This window comes from Vanacampus margaritifer, chromosome 8 (genome assembly GCF_051991255.1).
Source record: "Vanacampus margaritifer isolate UIUO_Vmar chromosome 8, RoL_Vmar_1.0, whole genome shotgun sequence".
Lineage (NCBI taxonomy): Eukaryota > Metazoa > Chordata > Actinopteri > Syngnathiformes > Syngnathidae > Vanacampus > Vanacampus margaritifer.
Window position 1 is genome coordinate 13,607,563 of NC_135439.1, and position 20,728 is coordinate 13,628,290.

The 20,728-nt window shown below is 39.8% G+C and overlaps 1 protein-coding gene across 23 annotated transcripts; it reads right to left on the minus strand.

The window, feature by feature from the left end:
• Positions 1-624: 624 nt before the first annotated feature.
• Positions 625-20,602, minus strand: znf740a (zinc finger protein 740a). 23 transcript variants are annotated; one of them, XM_077572968.1, is made up of 20 exons: positions 20,268-20,602; positions 18,689-18,858; positions 18,360-18,542; positions 18,014-18,160; positions 17,469-17,589; positions 17,209-17,292; positions 14,839-14,922; positions 14,309-14,392; positions 13,210-13,293; positions 12,070-12,153; positions 11,396-11,479; positions 10,357-10,440; positions 9,962-10,045; positions 8,104-8,187; positions 7,702-7,785; positions 6,903-6,986; positions 6,491-6,574; positions 5,079-5,162; positions 4,603-4,721; positions 625-2,917 (listed from the first exon to the last, which is right to left on the minus strand). In XM_077572968.1, exons 2-20 carry the CDS (start codon positions 18,731-18,733, stop codon positions 2,744-2,746), a joined length of 1,881 nt encoding a protein of 626 aa, XP_077429094.1. In that variant the 5' UTR covers positions 18,734-18,858; positions 20,268-20,602; the 3' UTR covers positions 625-2,743. The 23 variants fall into 23 exon arrangements, with proteins under 23 accessions (XP_077429094.1, XP_077429095.1, XP_077429096.1 ...); XM_077572969.1 differs by having other exon boundaries at positions 18,044-18,160; positions 20,268-20,601; XM_077572970.1 differs by lacking the exon at positions 18,689-18,858.
• Positions 20,603-20,728: the final 126 nt, after the last annotated feature.

Genomic DNA, 20,728 nt, shown 5'->3' on the forward strand with positions numbered 1-20,728 from the left:
TGCACTGGGATTATCTCAAAATCTGAGATTAGGCTAAAATGCTCTGAATTAATTTAAATTGAAGAAATGTTTGTTCTAAGACTGACATGCAGATGATAAAATTAGAGGTAAATTTGTAAAATTAATTTGAGATATTTTTTTAATGTAAAACGTGGAATACTGAACATATGGGAATTCGGGGAGTGTAAAAAAAAAAAAGTCTCTAAAATGTCCTGAAGGGAGTTTCTAAACACGTCAAATATATTTAAATTGAGGAAGTTTTGTGTGAATTGCTGAATATTGAAACAAATGTGATAAATAGTGCTGCATAGTGCATACGTTCTACGTGTACGTTGTAATTGGTTGAGAATTGTGTGAAACAAATGGAAAATGTGGAATACAAAACTCTTTCTGAATATATATATTTTTTAAATAATTTAATAGTAGTAGGTTAATTTTTGGTTTTGCATCACTCTTAAATTTCTGAGTGGTTTACTGTCAAATTGGAGAAACGTGAAATTATAATAATCAACAGCAAAATTATACCTGTACTTAATGCATAATGATTGAACATACTGAATTCCCTGAATGGAAAAATCTGTTATTTGAAATCAAGTATGAGCAATTGAATTAATGAGACAGACATCCTTAACAAATGTTTTTATTTCAGCATAATAGTAAGAAGCCTCTCCTCCGATTTCCATACGGTTGAAACTAATTGGATCACAAGGGTACATTATTAGTTAGCCCATTTTACAATAATTATTGTAACAGTTTTAGGAAGTTACTTGAATGCACTCATTTTTTCTACACAAAATAATCAATATCAAGATTCTATTATTTCAACTGAGGACCATAACTCTGCATGCAAGACTAATAAAGAAAACAACTAATCTGTGATAGCTACCGTTACGCCGTCGCTCTCCTAATACCATGATCAATATAATTTACTACCAATACCAGGGCCTTTGCATTAGAAGGACTCTTTTACTTAAAAACAAACCACCATGGTGGGCTGTCAACTGTACTGATCCAAACGCTTTTGTTCATCTTTTCTGAGGAGAAAGAGGCTTTGTCTAAAACAGAGTACAGTTTGAAGGGAACAAAAATATCCATCACACAGTTTGCCTTCCCCCCCCCCCCCCCTCGTCACTCCAGTGTTCACAATTTTAGAATAAAAACGTACTTGAAATAAAACTCGGACCCACGTTTGATCCGAGCGAAAAGTTAAAACCTCAATGTTAAAAACAAGCGATTGAGACATCAGGGGTCTTTTGCGTGGTCCTACTTAAAAACTAAACTGACAACAAGTATTGTATTGCCCTTTTAACAAGTGTCACTATGCTTTGTGCACAGCTGGAACAGTGTCGACGCATTCCTCGAACCTGACCCTCCCGTTAGTCCGTCGGCTGTAAACACAGCAAAGTGAAAATCAACACCGTTCATTTGTATCGAACATAAAGCGTGAACGTTCTTTCTGGCAATCGCGGAGGAAGTAAATACACTCTGGGATTGCGCCTATCTTACATTCAGTCAACCTCAAGAATGTCTTATGTACACACAAGCTCGTTCTCGTCGCAAGATCGTGGACGACAACACAACTCGAGGAGGGTCACGTTTGAGAAATCAATCAGCAGGGAATAAAGCGGCCGTGATGGAACCTCTCTGCCTTTGCCGGAACAACAAAAATGCTTGTTACAATAATGTTTAGCATTACAATGATTATTTGTGTATCCGCACTTTGTTAAGGCTACACCCAATGATATGACATACACCTGTTAAACACACCAAGCACATAATATCTGCATAAAAAGGCAATGGTTAGTGCGCGGCTCATTATGTGACTCCCCATCAGTGACATTTTCTGTGCCACTGGGTTCACCAACAGTCTGTAACCACGACAGTTTAGAGGAAAAACGTCCACTGTGGCATCAAAGCGTCCTTTGTCTTTGTAGATACATCTGATACACAATAATAAAACATTGAGGAGAAAAAAAGCTAAATAAAATTGGATAAAAGAAGAGGATTCTGACACTGAGAGAAATCTCAATGTGAGAGAAGTGTACAAGGAACAGAAAGGGGGCGGGAGGTGGGGGGTGGGGGACTCAACACGTGGCCAGAATGGGATCATCCACTCATCTCCTACTCCATGGAAGTCCAATAACGCCCATTGGCTCACAAGGCTGTAAATAATTCTTAGCCACACAAAAAAAAAATTAAAAATCCACTTAAGTCCGACTGTGAATGTAAGTAGCAATATTTACAGACAGTATACCTCTAATGTTGTTAGAGGCAAAGAATGCCAGTCAACCAGATGGCTTCACAATAGAGTCCCGGTCAAGCTACCGTTGCCATGGTGAAACCAACTGAAACACAGCTGCCACGGCCGGACAGATCTGGTTGACGGCAAGCCATATTTGGACCTAAGTGACGAAGCTTAAGAGACACAATGAAATGCTTTTCCTCGCAACGATGTCCATGTATGTCCATTAAAAAAAAAAAAAACTGCTGTCATTACAGAGTACCAACAAATGTGGATGCATCGGAACAATAAAAACAGAGTAAGTACAAAACAGGAACACTCTTCATCACAGAAAAGTCTCGTCGTTAAAAAAAGATGGTGGGGAGAAAAGAAACAGTTATAACGAAACAAACAAATGTCCCGCGGTTATTAGTAATCCAAGACTGGTCAGTCTGCGCTTGAGCCGCGCCCGTCGGCCCGTCCTGTGTCCGGTAGCATAGTGGACGCGGCGAACGTGGAATGTCAGACGGCCAGACGACCCGGAGGTGGGTGCATGGGGCTCCAGGTCGGAGGGGCGGGTGGAGCTTCTTGGGCGTATTGGCGCGGTTCACAACACGGTTGGGTCTCCACTTTTGCTACGCCGCGGCCCTGGCACAGCCGGCGGTGCCGCAGCAGACGGTCTGTCCGGGAAAAGTTCTTTGGGAAAGCAACAAGTGTTTTTTTGTTAATACAAGACATGCATGGCAGGTTAATTGAACACTCTAAATTATCCCTAGGTGTGATTGTGAGTGTGGATTGTTGTTTGTTGGACGTTGGTGACAGGAACACCATTTTTTCTTTTCAAATTCAGAGCAACTGATATTTGGAACATAAAGCACCTTTTGGACTCCAGCCATTTTGTTCATTGGGTATTACTAGTCACCAGTTCCCACAAATACATATATTTTTATAACATTTATTATTGCGAAATTGTGTTAAAGTGCCTCCTTTTCACAACGTTGTACGTAAAATAAAGCATGAACAACAATTGTACTAATATTTTTAATAACTCTCAACATCATATTTAATTATCCTTAATGCCATTTAAGGCATTCATTTTAGCAAAATCCATTTAATGGTATTTAATGCTTTTTAAAGACCCGTGGAAATCCTGTCTGCACTCTCAACAGGGATGTGATTTGACCAAAGTGAAATTATCTGAAAATTTAGCCGGGGGTCTGGGGGCCGCTGGCACCCAGCTAGGTCCAGGGCAGTGCCCTGGTGTGTGTGTGTGTGGGGGGGGGGGGGGGAGCCCCCCGGAGCGCATGGGTTTTCCGTGTTTTTAAGTACTTTCAATGCACTCACATGACAAAGAAATAGACAAAACAACAGCATAAATTTTCAATGTATATTGAACTATCCCATATAAAATGGCAGTTTTAGTCAACTGAAAATCAGTCACATTCAAAAACATTGGACTGCCTTTGCTTTTAAAAACTATCACTGAGAATATCATCATATCTAACTCATGTGATTACTAAGTTAACACATAAATAATGTTGAAGAGTTCAAATTTCATGAACAAATAATTATATCATGACCAAATGAAAAGTAACTCATATTAGAGCATACCACAAATGTCTTTGTTATAGCAGAAGATGTTATCTGTCGGAGTCATGTGCATACACAATGAACTACTAAAAAAAAAAAAAAAAAAAAAAAAAAAAAAATCAATTTTTTTTTTGGGGGGGAGGGGATAAAAAAAGCGGAATTCCGCGAATTAGCGGAAAAATCACATCCCTGTCTCAATGAACGTATTAAGTCGTTTGAACGTCTTCAAGTCGTGGCAAATACTTAACACGTAACATTTTTTTCCCCATTTCAGAGTAATGCCACAATTGCATTATGGGAAAAATTTGATGTTTTAAGCATTCAGCACCAATATGATTGGAAAACTTTTATGAATACGTTAGAATGACTTGACAGTTTGCTTGAACGACATAGCCCAGTCAAAACTAACGCCACATTAGCAGTTCCGTACTTTCAAAGTGAGTGCATCATATGAAATCGAACCCCACAGAATAAAACCGGGGGGGCGGTTTGAAATGTCCTTGAATTGTATTACACACTCCTATTAAAAATGCTTTTTATTCATCAATTAGAAAAAAAAAAAAAATACATTTTCTGAACCGCTTAATGCACATAATGACTGCTTTTGATTTTAAGAATCATATCTTATTCAATCAACTTTTCAAAACTTGAGAAAGTAACATGAAAATGAAAACATTTTTTAACAGTTTGGATCACTGTTAACTACTGACGTGAACAACATTAATAAATTTATAAAAAAACATTGACAACTAAACTCCTCTGCAGAATAAAATCAAATAGGTTGTTCTCACCTGCTGGCAGCGCTCACACTGGTAAGGCTTCTCGCCGCTGTGCACGCGCTTGTGTCTTTCCAGGTGGTAGCGCTGGATAAACCTCATATCGCACATGTCGCACGCAAACGGTTTCTCCCCTAGCAAAAAGCACACACAACAGAGTCAATGCGTCAATATTTGTGTTTTTGCACCACTAAAGTGTGTCAAACTGTCTTTGAGGACTATCGTTGCAACAATAGTAGGAAAGCCTTATCTGTAACTAATGAGTGTTTGGATTGTCAAAAGGCCTGCTCATCAACTCATTATGTGTAGATCAGAGTGGAGTTATCGTGGCCCAGATGTACGCAACAACATCTGGGCTGCGACTGTGTGATGCTGGTTCAACATCCCATCAAAGTGGAAGCTGCGGTGTGGCGCGTCGGGCGGGGGTGTGGGGGTGCGCGCGGCAGTGGTGGGAAGGGAAGGGGGGGAAGGCGCGGCAACGGAACGCATACCCGTGTGAGTGAGGCTGTGTCTCTCCAGGTGGTTACGCTGAATAAACCTCATGTCACACATGGAACAAGCATACGGCTTCACCCCTACACACACAGAGCAGCGTATTAGGCCTACCCGCCACACACCACACAAGGTCAAGTAACGTGCAACATCACCTCTGCCACACACACACACACACACATGTTCACACATGCAACTATGTGGAGACAGCTGGAACACAGAATATGTCAAGCGCACTGTGTTACATTAACAATGGGGCGTTCTATATGTACTGGAAGAACCCTAACTTTCACAGTTCACAGATAGGTGACATAAATGAAGGCTAATTTCTGCATGTATGGAGTCGTTTAAAGGTCAATATTTGTTAAATTGGGTCAAAATCATATCTCACTCTGAGGTAGTAGAGCACTGAGATTTCTCCCAACAAATCAGTTTAGAAATGATAACAAAAGGAATTTGTACGGTAGGGACAGACTAATTATCAGCACCGATTCTTTAAGATTATCATCGACTTATAAAAAAAAAAGTAATAGCCGTTAAGAGATCGATTTAGAATTTAACTTATCAGGTAACTATAAATGATGCTGCTGGCCTTTTACTTTAATTTGCAATAAAAATAAGTGAAAGTTTAACATTTTAGTAAATTTGAAATTTTCTACTAACTGTAGAGGACACTTGGTAGCTATTTACATATTTAAGTTCAAATTTAACTTTTAAGACATGATTATGACACTGGGAGTCTCCTGACCTTTTTGCTAGAATTTTAAAACAATGATTTATTATATTGTCTAAGATAATTAAAAAAAAAAATCAACAACAAAGCTATGAGTTTGAGTTTTTTTGTTTGTTTTGTTATTTATTTATCGGCCTCCTTGACTACAATTAGTAGTAGTAATTGGTATCAGAATCACGCCTGAACAAAAAACATACCAGTATCTGGACTGGCATATTATTTTTCTTTTTTTCTTTTAATGTTACAGAGGTCCTTTTTTTAAATAAAACTGAAACAGGGAGGGTCTAAAACAAATGTCTTTTTTCTATTAAAAAACAAAGTACTGGTACTTAATCTAATACGCTAAACTAATTACGTCCCACTGAGTCATCTTGTGAAACAGTTCCAGTGGGAAAACAAGATGGAGATGGAGGATTACACAAATCCACATCTGAGACGCTCTCTATCTGAGTTCAGAGATTAGCACGGTAACAATCCAAAAAAGTTGGCTTGTCATGTCAACTTCCACCTGTGCGTGTGACAAAAGCTTGAAGGAGGTTTTTGTTCAAATTAGGGGGAAAGGTTGAACTAAGTGTCAGCATTTGTGGCAGTCAGTGTCTAAGCTATCCTCTTGGAAATATCGCGTCAAACACACTCAGTGACTGGAAAGATGAGAGGGGCAGGTGTATGGACCCATACCCGTATGAGTGAGGCTGTGTCTCGCCAGGTGGTAGCGCTGAACAAACCTCATGTCGCACATTGTGCAAGCAAAAGGTTTCACACCTAAACGCAGAGCATTAAGACATTAATTTTCAAGACTTTGTCATCAAATCGATCAGTAAAATTGTCATTGATGGGTTGCTAACCACTTTTCAGAACTCATTCTAGTAATGAAGTTTAAGTTGTGTTTGACCAATTTCCAAATCCACAGCTAACACAACATGAGCTGATGATGTCACACTATGTTGGCATTTATTTAGTGTCTGCGATTTAAACGTGATGTAGAAAACGCTTAATGGCACACGACCAATTCCGTTATATCATCTAGGTGCTAGCTAGCCTTGTGTCATCTATTATGTTACATTCATTGTTTAGGTGGGCGGGTGCATACCCAAATGAGTGAGGCTGTGTCTCGCCAGGTGATAACGCTGAAAAAACCTCTTGTCACACATGGTGCAAGCATAAGGTTTCACACCTAAATGCAAAGTGGCAATGTTATATGACTTACGCTCCATTTTCATTCCTTTCCAGAACATCCCGACGCGATTGGTTATTAACCACACAGTCGCCAATTCATGCAAAAACTTGATTCAGCCTCTCGGCGGCGCATTTAGCGGCTTTTGCATCAACAACAACACAATAAATAATATGGCGCGATTCTCAACTGTACATTTCATGCAAGGACCTGCCAGTAACAGAGTTGCCAATCCTCCCGACTTCTCAAAATGCCCAGGATGCAGAAATGGGCACAACCGCCGACATTGCAGATGTCGACTCGTGATCAAGTCTAATTGTGAATTCAGGTGCATGAGCTCGCAACATTGACATGTCGTATAATTAATGGCTTTGTGCGAAGGCGCCCTGAATTCACAATTGTGTGGCCAGATAACACACAGACAATAGAGGACAGGTTTTTATTAGTTTTTTTTAAATGTCAGGAGTTGGGCTGATTCTGAAAATGAGGAGTGTTGGCATCTCTGCTGTAACTGTTGCATTGTGAAAACACACTACAATATCCTAAAATAATGTCCTCCATTTTCTTGAGGATGATTGCCTTCGACTGTTAAAGGTAACACAGCTATAACGCCAAATGCATTTTTTAACACTTTGCCGTTAATACATAAAAGAAAGATTTTAAGTGAGGCTGTGTGTACTAAAGCTTAATGGGCAGTAAGTGCATAGACGCATACCAGTATGAGTGAGGCTGTGTCTGGCCAGGTGGTAGCGCTGAACAAACCTCATGTCACACATGGTGCAAGCGAAAGGTTTCACACCTAAACGCAGAGTATTACAGGTATTACTTTCACACTTCGGTTTTTGGTGTTCACAATCCAACAGTGATGCAATGTGCGTCTTCTCTACTAAGAATTGATGGGCTGTAAACCAACATTTTCAGTAATTATAGCAATATTTTTGAAATACTTCTTTTAATTTATGACCAATCTCTGTACAAAACGTGGAAAACAATGATCCACATCTAAGATGTCTTTACAGATATGACAACATTTTAGGTGTCCGTCACATATGCTGTGTGTGATGTCATGTCACATCAAATGTGACGTTTAAGTGTCATGGGCAAGGTGGGCGCATACCCATATGAGTGAGGCTGTGTCTCGCCAGGTGGTAGCGCTGAAAAAACCTCTTGTCGCATATGGTGCAAGCATAAGGTTTCACACCTGAATGCAAAGTAGCAACATTATAATATTTTGCTTCACTTTGCAGCTTTGTTTATGTAAACATGCCTAAGCTATTGGTTATTAACCACACATTTCCCAATTAATGCAATGACAGTGTCTTAATCTGTTTACATTTCAGCTTGTTTTTACTGCCGGTGTAGCTTTAGATTTTGTGGAGTAATGAAACTACTTTAGGTAAATAACACGCTAGCTAAGGCGAGCTAATGTCCGTTATTCACCGCTGCTATTTAAAGTTAACGAAACATCCTTGAAATGTAGGCATTGGCCGATATTAGATTGTGACAGTATTATCACTTTTGGAAAAATTTGTGTGAATAAAAACATTTCTTCCCACATTGAACACAACCTATTTTATTTGTAAACAAAATATACAATATTTGGTGCAGAAGAAACATGTACCATATTACGTTTAAACAAATAAATAAGCATTAAAGGTGTATTCAAGGATTTTCTCAAAAAGTAGAAGTTTGTAACGTTTAAAAAACTGCACACAACTCTTGCTTGTCCGGGCGACACGCCTCTCAAATGTCCCTAACGTGCAAGCTCATCTTCATCTTCATCAGTCTCTTTAATCTTTGCAGCCGGCCTTGCTTCAAAGACGGGTGTCCTCTCTTGCAGCTCTCAGCTATTTTCAAAGTACGCGGTGAGCTCGGTGGAGCGACAACGATGAATGGCTGAATCCGAAGCTCAGCGGCTACATGCTACAAACACTCAAAGTGCGCATGCGCAGCTAGGAATGAGTCTCGTTACGGCAGATTGATTGACAGGATCGAGAAACAATCATTAAGATGATTCACCCGGAAGGCACGGCGACAAAAAAAAAAATCCTTGAATCCACCTTTAACATTCTGTATTAGATATTCTTAGTAAGTAACAGTGTACAATTACAGGTGAGCTACTTTTAGAACAGACCCGTGGGCTACTCATGTTGTCCTTGAGGCCAACTAGTATGCGCAGGCACAGTTTTTGTTGTTTGTTTGTTTTTAGGACAATCCACATTAATCGGAGCAAAACGCATATTAGCGGTTATTGAAACCTTGACGGTAAACCGGCAATGGGTCCATGCCTATTGACATGCTTGACAAGCAATTAGGGTCTCGAAAGCCGAAGCAAATAACGCAAACGAATAAACATGCTTCAAGAGAATTCATTTTTTCTTAATATGTTGTATTCCCATAAAAAGTGTCCACTAACCCTCTTCAGAAGTTGTCACTGTTCACATGCTTTCCATTTTGCCTTTGTCTAATCCAAACAACTGCCACTGCCTTTATATCCTCAAGCAATCATTCTATACCCATGTTTGTCGAGTTTTTAGATTGGAGATGATTAATTGCAACATTACTTAAACGTATTCATGCAAATACAGCAGCAGACAATCCTAATTAAAAGTCAGCTAGCAAAGAAAATATAGCCAGAGATTGTATAACTAATACGTTATATGTTACTAATATCAGTCACTGGAAGTATTGATTAGTTTGTTTTTATTCATACAGAGTGCTGAGTCTGTTTCTATGGGTCGTATTTTCCATTAATATATTTTTGACACTAAGTAAAGGAAATGTGTTCACAACTATAAGGATCCATGCTCTTTACTATAAAAAATAATACTCAAAACTCACAGGAGCCTACCGTAATAAAAAAACAATAGATTTCCTCAAATCCCCCGCATCAGATATGAGAAGTTACACATGAGTGATGTGACAAATGGAAAGGTGCACACAGGATGTACTGGGCACGGTGTACGGACCCATACCCGTATGAGTGAGGCTGTGTCTCGCCAGGTGGTAACGCTGACAAAACTTCATGTCACACATGGTGCAAGCATAAGGTTTCACACCTAAATGCAGAGCATCAACAGCATTAATTTGTGTCGCTGCCCCAAAGAAACAAGAAATCTTGATCATCCGGGCTAAATTGATGTCTGTGGTTAATAACCAATGTCATACCCTAACATTAGTGACATGGGCAAAATAGGTGGTTGTACAAATTTACACTATTTTCTGGTCCACTTACAATTACTCGAGCCAATAATGTCAATGGTGCTAATACACTAAATCTGCCCCATCAACAATGTGTCAGAACACAAACAGTTAACAGATGTTGCAGCATCCTAATGGTGTGACGGTTTTAAGATTGGCAGGCGCATACCCATATGAGTGAGGCTGTGTCTCGCCAGGTGGTAGCGCTGAAAAAACCTCTTGTCACACATGGTGCAAGCGTACGGCTTCACCCCTACGCACACAAAGTACCAGCTTTAGCGGGGAAGAGAAATTATTCAACTGCCAAAAATGATCGCCGCTAAACTTTACTAATTGTTTAGTAAAGTTTGGTTGCACTCATCAGCGCTTAGTTTGCTGCAGAGATTCCGCCAGGTGAGGAAGTACATCTGCCATTCCAATTGAACATGACTTTTCTCTATAACTAAGATTACTAATGCTACAGTCTGTGTTCAAATTTCAAAATATTGAAGGCCAATAAAGATCATCCGGATAGCAAGCGGAACCAATCTGCAAACCTGGAAACCTAAATATCCAAGCGAATAATTGAGGTCCTAAATGGACACATTTCACCAAGCACAATAGCCAATAAGAGATTTCCTAATAACTAGATTTATTTTTCAACGCTGATCGCAGGTTAGACAATTTTAGGCAGTTGGCAAACATCTGCAAAGTAAAATCGGACATAAAATGCAACACTGTAGATAAGTGAGTAACTGATAACTGTCGAACGACTGATACTTCTGTGGAAATTATTTCAAAGACAAAAGTGGAGAAAAGACAATGTCAGTCAATCGAGTAAGCAACAACGCAATAACTAAGCCTGTGCTAAGTGTTGTGGATCAAATACATACTTATTAAAAAAAAATAAAAATTCAGACCTAGTCACAATCCCTCACACCTATTTAATGTTAATGTAGATTCTGTAAAAATGTCCTCATGTTTAAGAATAAAGACCTACGTATCAAACACGTCATCTTCAGTTATTAGGTAAGAATCTTCAATGTATGATGCCACAATATAACAGAAACATAACAATTAAAAACATGAAGTGGGACTTTCATTTCCATCAGACTATACAACTGCTTGCGAAGTACACAATCATTTGTCTACATTGGGACATGCGATAACACAACTTTAAGGCAACCGTATGATCGTGACAGTGTCACATTCAGATAAAAAGGACGTACCTGTGTGAGTGAGACTGTGTCTTTCCAGTTGGTAACGTTGTATAAACCTCATGTCACACATGGTGCAAGCATATGGCTTCACTCCTGAATAGAACACGAGAAGGTTAGATGCAGTTGTAAACTCAAAAACACAACATGTAAAAGATGCAAGGACATCCTATTGGGTGATTTAATGCTATCAAATTGATCATAGATGAGACATTACGCCAGAAAGAACTGGCAGACATCACAAGCAATTACAAAAAAAGAGATATATGAAGGAGCTACTTTAATAATGTTCAGTCTCAATGCAGACAGTTGTCAACGTTTTTGCACAAATGCATCATTTCATTGGTCAAGAAGCCAAATATTGATTCAAAACTCTTTTTGGTTATTTCAGACTACTGATGTCTGCCATTGAATCTTATTTGTGTAATGTGCCCGCTATTGGTGGTGTCATAAAGTGCTCAGTGTTTCACATGCTATAGTAGGTAACATTACAGTTTTCAATCACAAAGAGGGACATTTTTTCCAGTGGACGGTTTTCCAACAAAGCCTAGAGTTTTAGTGGAAATTTTCCACCAATTACATAATGATGTCATTGTAGGAAACGGGACTTAAATAATAGGTTAGACATGTTGTTGGTTGGTTATATTTAAAGTTTTTAAAGTAAAAGGGGAACAAATGCAGCATACCGGTATGAGTGAGGCTGTGTCTTGCCAAATGGTAACGTTGGAAGAACCTCATGTCACACATGGAGCAAGCGTACGGCTTCACCCCTGAATACATACAGTACCAAACTTTATTAAAGTGCTCCTGTCAGCTACAAACACAAATGTATTTTTACATGTACACGTCAGTTTGGGGCCATTACAAATTCTATATTCTATCATGGCTAACGAGTCGCTAGTCACACATTCAAGCAAATACAATGAAATTAAGGAAACCAAAAATAAGTCATGAAAGAACTGTACAAAATGGAAGGGCCCTTATTTGTTTTGAGCTGCTTTTCCACTGTGTGGCACCTAAACGGTTCGCCTCTGCTTGCTTGAATCTGTAGATTTTCAACTTAAAAAAAAAACCCAGGCCTGATTGAAAATATCAGTCATTAACATTCACTGCCAGCCATTTTAGAACATCTTAAAATGTTCAAAAACCAGACGATATCGTGTTCAATAATTATATTAAATGAATCTACCAGATGACAGAATAGACTCTCTCCTTTCTGCCTTTTTCCATTCTTAGAAAAAAAGGTAGGTTGCACATAAATGCAGCTCGTTCTCTCATGAACTATCAAACTGTGCTGATCTCATATCTAAAATGGGGCCAATGATGTCATCTACTGGCAATTGCGCATCAAGTTGTTTCCAAGTTTGAAATTTACAGTGGAGCAGAATCAGATGCTCCCCCGCATATCCCCGTTGAAAAATCTTAATTGACAAGTAAACTCGTCAATGGCAGTGAATTAACTAGTTACGCTAACAAACAATAATGAGGATTTATTTCGAGAGAGGCTGGCACCAGCAAGAAAACAAGGCCCTGTGGAGTATGATGGAATGCTAAAATTAGCATGTGTTGGTTTTCATCATTTTTAGCCTTGTATCCAAAATGTTCTAAAAACGCAACAACAAATCTGCAGCATTTTAGCCCATATGGTCTCGTCACGTCATGCTTGGAACCTCAACCGACAGTGGAAATAGGGCAAGAGCCGTCCGTGTAGGTATCGTACAGTGGAAAGGCGTTTGTGTCCCAGTGCTCTGACAAGTAGGGTGAGGCCTAACACTAGAACACTCCAATGTGAGGTAAGGTAAGAGGGGTTGAGAATAAACATGTACCCGTATGTGTGAGAGTGTGTCTCGCCAGGTGGTATCTCTGGAAAAATCTCATGTCACACATGGAGCAAGCATATGGCTTCACCCCTGTACACACAGAGCAAAAATGTTTTGTAAAAAGAAAAACCAAACACCACAATGATCTCAACAGGACACACCCGGTTGTTATGTATCCAGACATGCCAAAAGGCACAACATAGTATACGACACCATACGCACTTGAGTTATTGTTTTATAGTTCTTCACAATACATGTTGAGAGAGTACAACATGTTCGTCTTTAAGTTAAGGTCAAAGTGTGCCAACACCATGGAATTATCTAGCTCAGGGGTCAGCAACCTTTATGGTCAAAAGAGCCATTTTAGGCCAAATACATAAAAACATCTTTGTGGAGCCGCAAAAACCTTTGAACATTGTGATGAACGAAACCAGACGTATTGTAAATTTGCCCCTCTTCTTCCTTTTTGGGATCTTTTATGGCTATATTTTTACATCTTGTTCTGCCTTTTTTGCTATCAATTTTCTGATATGTTTTCTGACATCTTATGGTAATTTGGGGGGGATTTCATCTTTGTTTATGTACATTTTATTGCTACTTTTTGAACGTTTTTATTTTCTGCCTTTTTTGGAAATTCCAAAGACATTTTCTGCCTTCCCCCCCCCTCTTCTTTTTTAATTTATTATTATTATTATTATTATTTTACATTTTATGGTTACTTTTTGAACATTCTAATGCATAATTTTTTTAATCTAACCTTTCTCTCTCTTTTTTGGACAATTTACACATTTGAACTGACTTTATATATATATAAATATATATATATATATATATATATAATTATTCTTTTTTTTATCTAAATTGTTAATTTGTTCAAATAATATTTTATTTACAGCTTTACAGGAGATGGGCTAAAGAGCCACATGTGGAGCCGGAGGTTGCAGGCCCCTGATCTAGCTGAACAACTGCTTTAAGAGTTAAGTCGAATTATAACAAGCACTGGGCCCGAGAAGACCAGTGTAAATCATTCTAGAAATAACTAAGAGTTAATTATTACTAGGCCAGTAGGAAAGTTGAAATGGATCAAGGAAGAGCAACCTCATACCCGTGTGAGTGAGACTGTGTCTTGCCAAGTGGTAGCGTTGGAAAAATCTCATGTCACAAATGGAGCAAGCGTATGGCTTCACCCCTACACACAAAAAGTATATCAGCAGAAGCTACAAGCACAACTCAGAACCATCAACTCTTCCCTCACGTGTAGCTCTTCTTATACATCCTTCTAGCAACTAATATTTGGTTGTGTATATACCCAAATCATGTCAGCTACATTAAAATGTGTTAACGTTTTTTTTTTTTTTTTTAAATGGGACAAAGAAGTAATTGCGCAGAACAAAGTAGAGCATTCAAGCGGGGGGAAAAGATGACGATTCGAACATTTACGTGTATACGTCACGCTAGAATTATTTTATATTTGGCAGTCGGAACATGTCTGGATACATCGTTCTTCCTCACAATCCAAGTCTAATAAAAATTTGAAACTCTATGGAGACATGATATCGTTTCCGTCTGTTGTTTAACGAGCCGATAAGTGAAGGCAAACATCTACCGGAGAAGCTAGTGCAAGTAGACGCATACCAGTATGAGTGAGGCTGTGTCTTGCCAGATGGTAACGTTGGAAGAACCTCATGTCACACATGGAGCAAGCGTACGGCTTCACCCCTACATACACAAAGTAACACGTTAGCTACGAACGTCACTTTGCCATTAAAAGGGACAGTCAAAGGTTTGTTTAGGTCCAATTGTGTCGTCTGTTATTTGGAAGCATTTGTTGTGTGGGATTATGACACAAACACAGCCACAGGATGTGAGCCAAGCATGCGTGAACGAGACACACAAGGCAGCAGCAGCAAGACAGCAAAGAAACGCGGGAGACAGCGATCACACTGGCCAGCGAAGCAGACACGTTGCACCACTAGTTACTATGATGAATGACCTTTTTAACACTGGGTAGGGGGTGTTGTTTGAGATCATTTCTTTGTTTGTTTTTTTAAAGCATGACCTGCCTTGAAACGCCATTCAATTCCTGCTCCAAACTCACATCACTAAAATTTTGCTGAAGGCCTCAAGTAAAAAAGCCAGAGATAATTATAGCTCTGCCACATAATCTGCAGCCATTAAGGTGCATATAGATGTGGGTGGACATCAAAGGACTAATTGGTAACACGGTAGGAAACTGCTTCTGCCAAAATGCACCAGGCTGGAGGATGCAAAACACTACAAATCAAATGTGACATATTCATCTATGGAAAAAAAGTACACACCTTTTGAGCAACATCACACTTAATACAACAGTTCCTTCCACCTCATGTGCCATAATTTTAATTACACACCCAAAATTATGAGCCGCCAAGAAATACTGCAACTTGTCATCTTTAAAAAGCTACATTATTAAATAAATTGAATGAAAACAAATACTGTGGTTACAATTCCATCATTAACATCATACCAAGAGTGTCCACATTAAGTCAAATCATGTGATTGGGATGTCAAGATGACAGGTTGTGGTGTGATGATGACATGGTCCTTGTTAATGTCACCTGATGTCTTGGTTTCCTCTGGTCTTTAATCCTGATGTCACAGCGTCAACGTAATAAAAGATTTACTTTCTTATAATTAGGCAACAAGGGACATTACTTATTAGAAGATGACTTTTCTTAAATAAAAAAATATATATATATTAAGTCCTTTGATGTCCATGCAGTGATTCTAAATGGGAAAATATTTTGTTTTGTATTAAAAAAAAGTGCACATCTGGCCTATTTATAGAGGACAACACCGTGGTCCACAAGTCAATAGTCAAGTCCACTATCAAGAAATCTTGCTTTTATAACTACTTCACAAAAATGTTTATTAGCATTTTTTTGGAATGCAGAATTCTGTGATCAAATAATATTTTGATGCCACTGCACCTTTATAACCTCATAACACAACAGTCTTCCAACACACACTGCGCTATGGAAGACAAGATGAAACCGGTGTCATAAGGACCATAGGGGGCGCTGTTGTATGAAGTGTTAAGAAGCCCGAGTGTCTGCGTTGATAAATTACATGTGGAAATGTCTCACTCTCTGTATCAGTCAATCAATTAATCTTTAAACTCTCCATCTGCCTATTTGAACACGTGTGCGCGCACACACCAATATTTATGTGTGTATTTATATAAGTGTATTTTAAGCATGTATAAATATGTGCTTAATTCACACAATAGGTTCACAAATTCTGAAAGGTCACAGATTGATCTGCAACTCCTGATGGCTGTTTAAGACAAAATCATGCACCAGGCTCTCACTAATGGAATTCAGTGTAATATGGATTTGATTATTTTTAATCATTTGCTTTAATTATTTCATTCATGATTCATATTAAAATGAAACTGGTCTGTGGTGGGGAAAAAAAGGTTGGGGACTGCTGCACTGGTACTGTGTCGAAAAAAAATAAAGAGGACATCGATAAATCAACTTTAACTTGACTTTTATCACAGAGTTGTCTACAAAAAAAAATCATAAGCCTTTCAGGCCCTACTACACCAGTGACTAAATGGAAATGCATGCAGTTCTCAAGTACACTTTTTTTCCCCCCGTATAGATTCTATAGGATCTGTAGCATTCAAAATAAAGAAAACTACCAAAAATTGCTAAACTGCAAAAAGCAAGGGTTTTTAATAGTGGACTTTGCACTAATAGACCACACACTGTGATAAACTGTCTGGAGCAGGTTTACTTGATGTTGAGGAAACAACTTGGGAAGACAAACGTTGTGCTTAAAATGCTTCGGGCTGAACTGATTTTTTTTTTGGGGGGGGGGGGGGGGGGCGTGGTGGCTTTGTTGGAAATTACTGTCCACAGACAAAATGAACCCTGAACATCCGTCCATTATTTCAAGTGTCAGACTACAGAGGTAGTCTGGAGGATAAATGCAACATGGGTACGGTTAAAAGACGCATACCCGTGTGAATGAGGCTGTGTCTCTCCAGGTGGTAACGCTGAATAAACCTCATGTCACATACGGCGCAAGCATACGGCTTCTCCCCTAAACCGAAGAGCACCAGTTTTAGTTCAAACCCCCACAGAAACCACTAAATCTGTGAGGCAAAACCTATCATACCAAACAGGCCATTTTAAACCTTACAGTTGCTGCACAGTAGTGACCAGACCATTTTATATTTGCTGTATTCAGGGCACTATGGTTGATAGCATGAAGCGTACCTGTGTGAATGAGGATATGTCTCTTCAGGTGGTATCCGCTCCTAAATGCTCCATAACAGTGGTCACAAATAAAGTTTTTCTGCACTTTGGAAGATGGACCGTTCTCATCTCCACCTGTGCCCTGAGGGGGACATTAATGAATCGCTGTTTAGCAACACTTTCTGTGCACCATTCATCAACTGTTTGTTTCCATACCTTCTCCCACCATCTTGTTAATGAAATGTATATAAGTTACACACAAATATGTTAAATCAATGTGTATTTTAGAATTTTTGTTTAAGAATTGATGGAGAATTAACTTACAATCCCCTCCAAAAGGCCGTGGTGCTGCTCCCCCTGTTATGCACACAACTGCTGTTATTGTGCACCGCTCTGCCCTGCTCCCCTCCCCCCGCTTTCCTCTCCAGATCCTCCACCCCCACCACATCTTCCCTGCCGCTCCTCCCCCCACCCCCACACACACAAACAAATGTGCAGACTAGGGAGAGCCCCAAGAGGGGGAGCGCTCCGAGACCGTTCCCTGTTTTGCAATCACAGCCACTGACCTTCCCTCCCCTTCCCTCTTGTTCTCTCACTTTACAGGGCGCCACTGATTTCCTGTTCTTTTTTTTCTGCTGCAGGTCCTCATTGGTCCTCATGTCCTTCTCATCCAGCAGGCGCGGAGCTTGGAATTCACCTTCCTTCCGGATTAGCTAAAATAAAGAAAAGAAGATTATTTCAAAATGTCTGCTTTTCGGAACTCCTTAAAATTTATAACACTATACAAAGCCAGTCGTGATAATATGAAGGTTTTGCATTGTACTGAGAAAAAGTCAACACTTTATTAAATATTACAAATCTGGCTTTCAAAGAGTGCAATGTTGCCGCCCAAATTTCACAGTGAATCCTAACCAGGGGTGGACAGCTCATGCCAGACGGGAGGATCATGTGACCCTGGGGACCACGATCAGGTCCATCCCTCTGTGGCGGTGCGTGTCCAAGTGGAGCCATCATCTTTTTGGGTGGAGCTGCCATGGTGCTGGCCTGCATCAGGGCCATACTCGAGAGCACCGCTTCACAGCCGAGTAGACCGGCCTGGGAAATGAAAGATAAGATTTAAGATTAACAATCTGTTGGCATGCATCCACTGCATTGCAATTTATCAACGACAACATCCTGAGTGACACAAGACTGTTCATCAAAAGTGACTTGCAACCACTTTGGTGTTATAAAACACAAACCCATTTCATATGGTCGCGGACTGAGCTGCTGGGCAGATGTGACATTGCTGTGGTAACGGTGTGTGTGAGCGCAGGGACAGGGGTGGGGACAAGGTCATCCAGAGAGCCGTCAGTCAGGATGGTCAGGCTGGTGGGAAGCCACACCCACCTCACTCATCTAGCATTCAAAACTGAAGAAGAGGAGGATGTGGATGAAATAGACAACACGTGGAATTACAACATCACTTTTTCCCTTTTTAGCTACATAATCTCCAATTGTTATGTTTATACAAGTATGGGCTACTGGAAATATACATGCATCTTATGAGAAATGTGAATATGTTTAACTCACAAAGTTATTGACCCTATTATGTCACTTTACAGTACAATGGTACATTTACTTATTGTTTGAAAGGATTTATAGGTAAAGTACTGTAAGTATAACATACGTGTGAATAATTTGAATTTACAGCTAGTCTTGGTAGTAATTTATATTGCTAGTTGTTGTAGTTGATAAACAATACAGTAATATATGGCAATAACTGACAACATACATAGCATGGGACATGTTGACAAGGGATTGTGATATGGATTTATATGGAAAATGACATTTAAACCACAACAAAGTTGCTAAAAATCCAAACAAATCTAACTCAGTATATTTTATTTTTGTATTTTAAATGTGTTAGTTGAAATTATTAATAATAATAATAATGAAGTAGAAGCTGCTATAAATGTTTATTAATGACATTCAGTCGACGAAATCGATCTTTAGCAACAAGCTAACAACTAAATAGAAAAAATGTATAATGTAATTAATAAAAATGGCCTGGTAGTATGCACATTGAGCATAATGTAGTGGTCTTTCCTTGTATTTCGTTAGGCTCGTGTACAATTAACCAAACTTTAAAAAATCGAAAATATTTATATAGGTGAAAGCCACAGTGCTAGATTAGCTTTGCTTGGCTAACGTTAACACTTGTTACAGAGTACTAAAGCGGACAACACTAATTTGGCTCACATAAAAATGCTACATTTTGGAGTATGTTATGACTATGACGGTGGTAATTTTGTTACCACCTTATGTTTGAGAGAAAGAAAGCTATTTTTCGACATTTTGTAGGGCTTGGCCTTCGCGCTTCAACCTGACCTGACGCTAGTTTAGCGAACATCAAGTAGCCATTTAGCTCGCTTGCCTCGGTAGCGCCCTCGCCCACTGCAATGCTACACATTGCGTGTTATTTTATGCCTTTTAATCTTTAATTACACACAGAAGCTAGACGAACATGTCCGTGGCGAAGAGGGGATCAAACAACAAAGCTCTCTTCGTGAATCTTGGAAGACAAAGCCCGAGTCACTCGAGACTAGATGAGGCGATAACGACGCTCATAATGGCCGTCGTGGAGAGCCTCCCCCTCTCGACGAACAAGCTAACGTTAGCTCGCGGCGGCTAATGTCTAAGCTAAAATATCGAGTAAATGTCTCGCTTCCACCCTAGTCCTTACGTGGGCGGCTCGCACGAAGCAGCGATCACCACAAAAAAACGAATCGCGAAAGCCCAGCAAACACGAGAATGATCATGAAAGGGCGATCATTTTACCTTGGAGCTTCGGTCGGCCGAGGATTTTCCGAGAGCGTCTAGTTTACAAACACAGGAAACGCCACAGGATGTAAGGACCCACTCCCCCACGCAGCAGCAGCACAGCCTCCCCGAGCCGAGAGATCATCTTCTTCAACCACTCTGTGGCCAGCCAGCGTCGACTCAAAGAACCTTACACGCTCGTGGAAAGCATTTGGACGTTAAATTGCGACGTTTACTCGACGTCTCGAGTTTGTGGGGGCGTTTTTTTTATTTATTATTTTTGTGGGAGCTGTCCTAGCGCGCTTTGCTGCGGACAGAGGCGCGACTGAAGAGACGCAGATGGAGAAGGAAGAAGAAGAAGAGGGGGGGGGGGGGAGCACTCAGCATAACAACCCGCGCCCCTCCAGCTCCAGCCCCCTTCTAAATGAAAGCCCATCAGAATCACAAAACAATAATGCACTGCCATTTGAATTACAAAT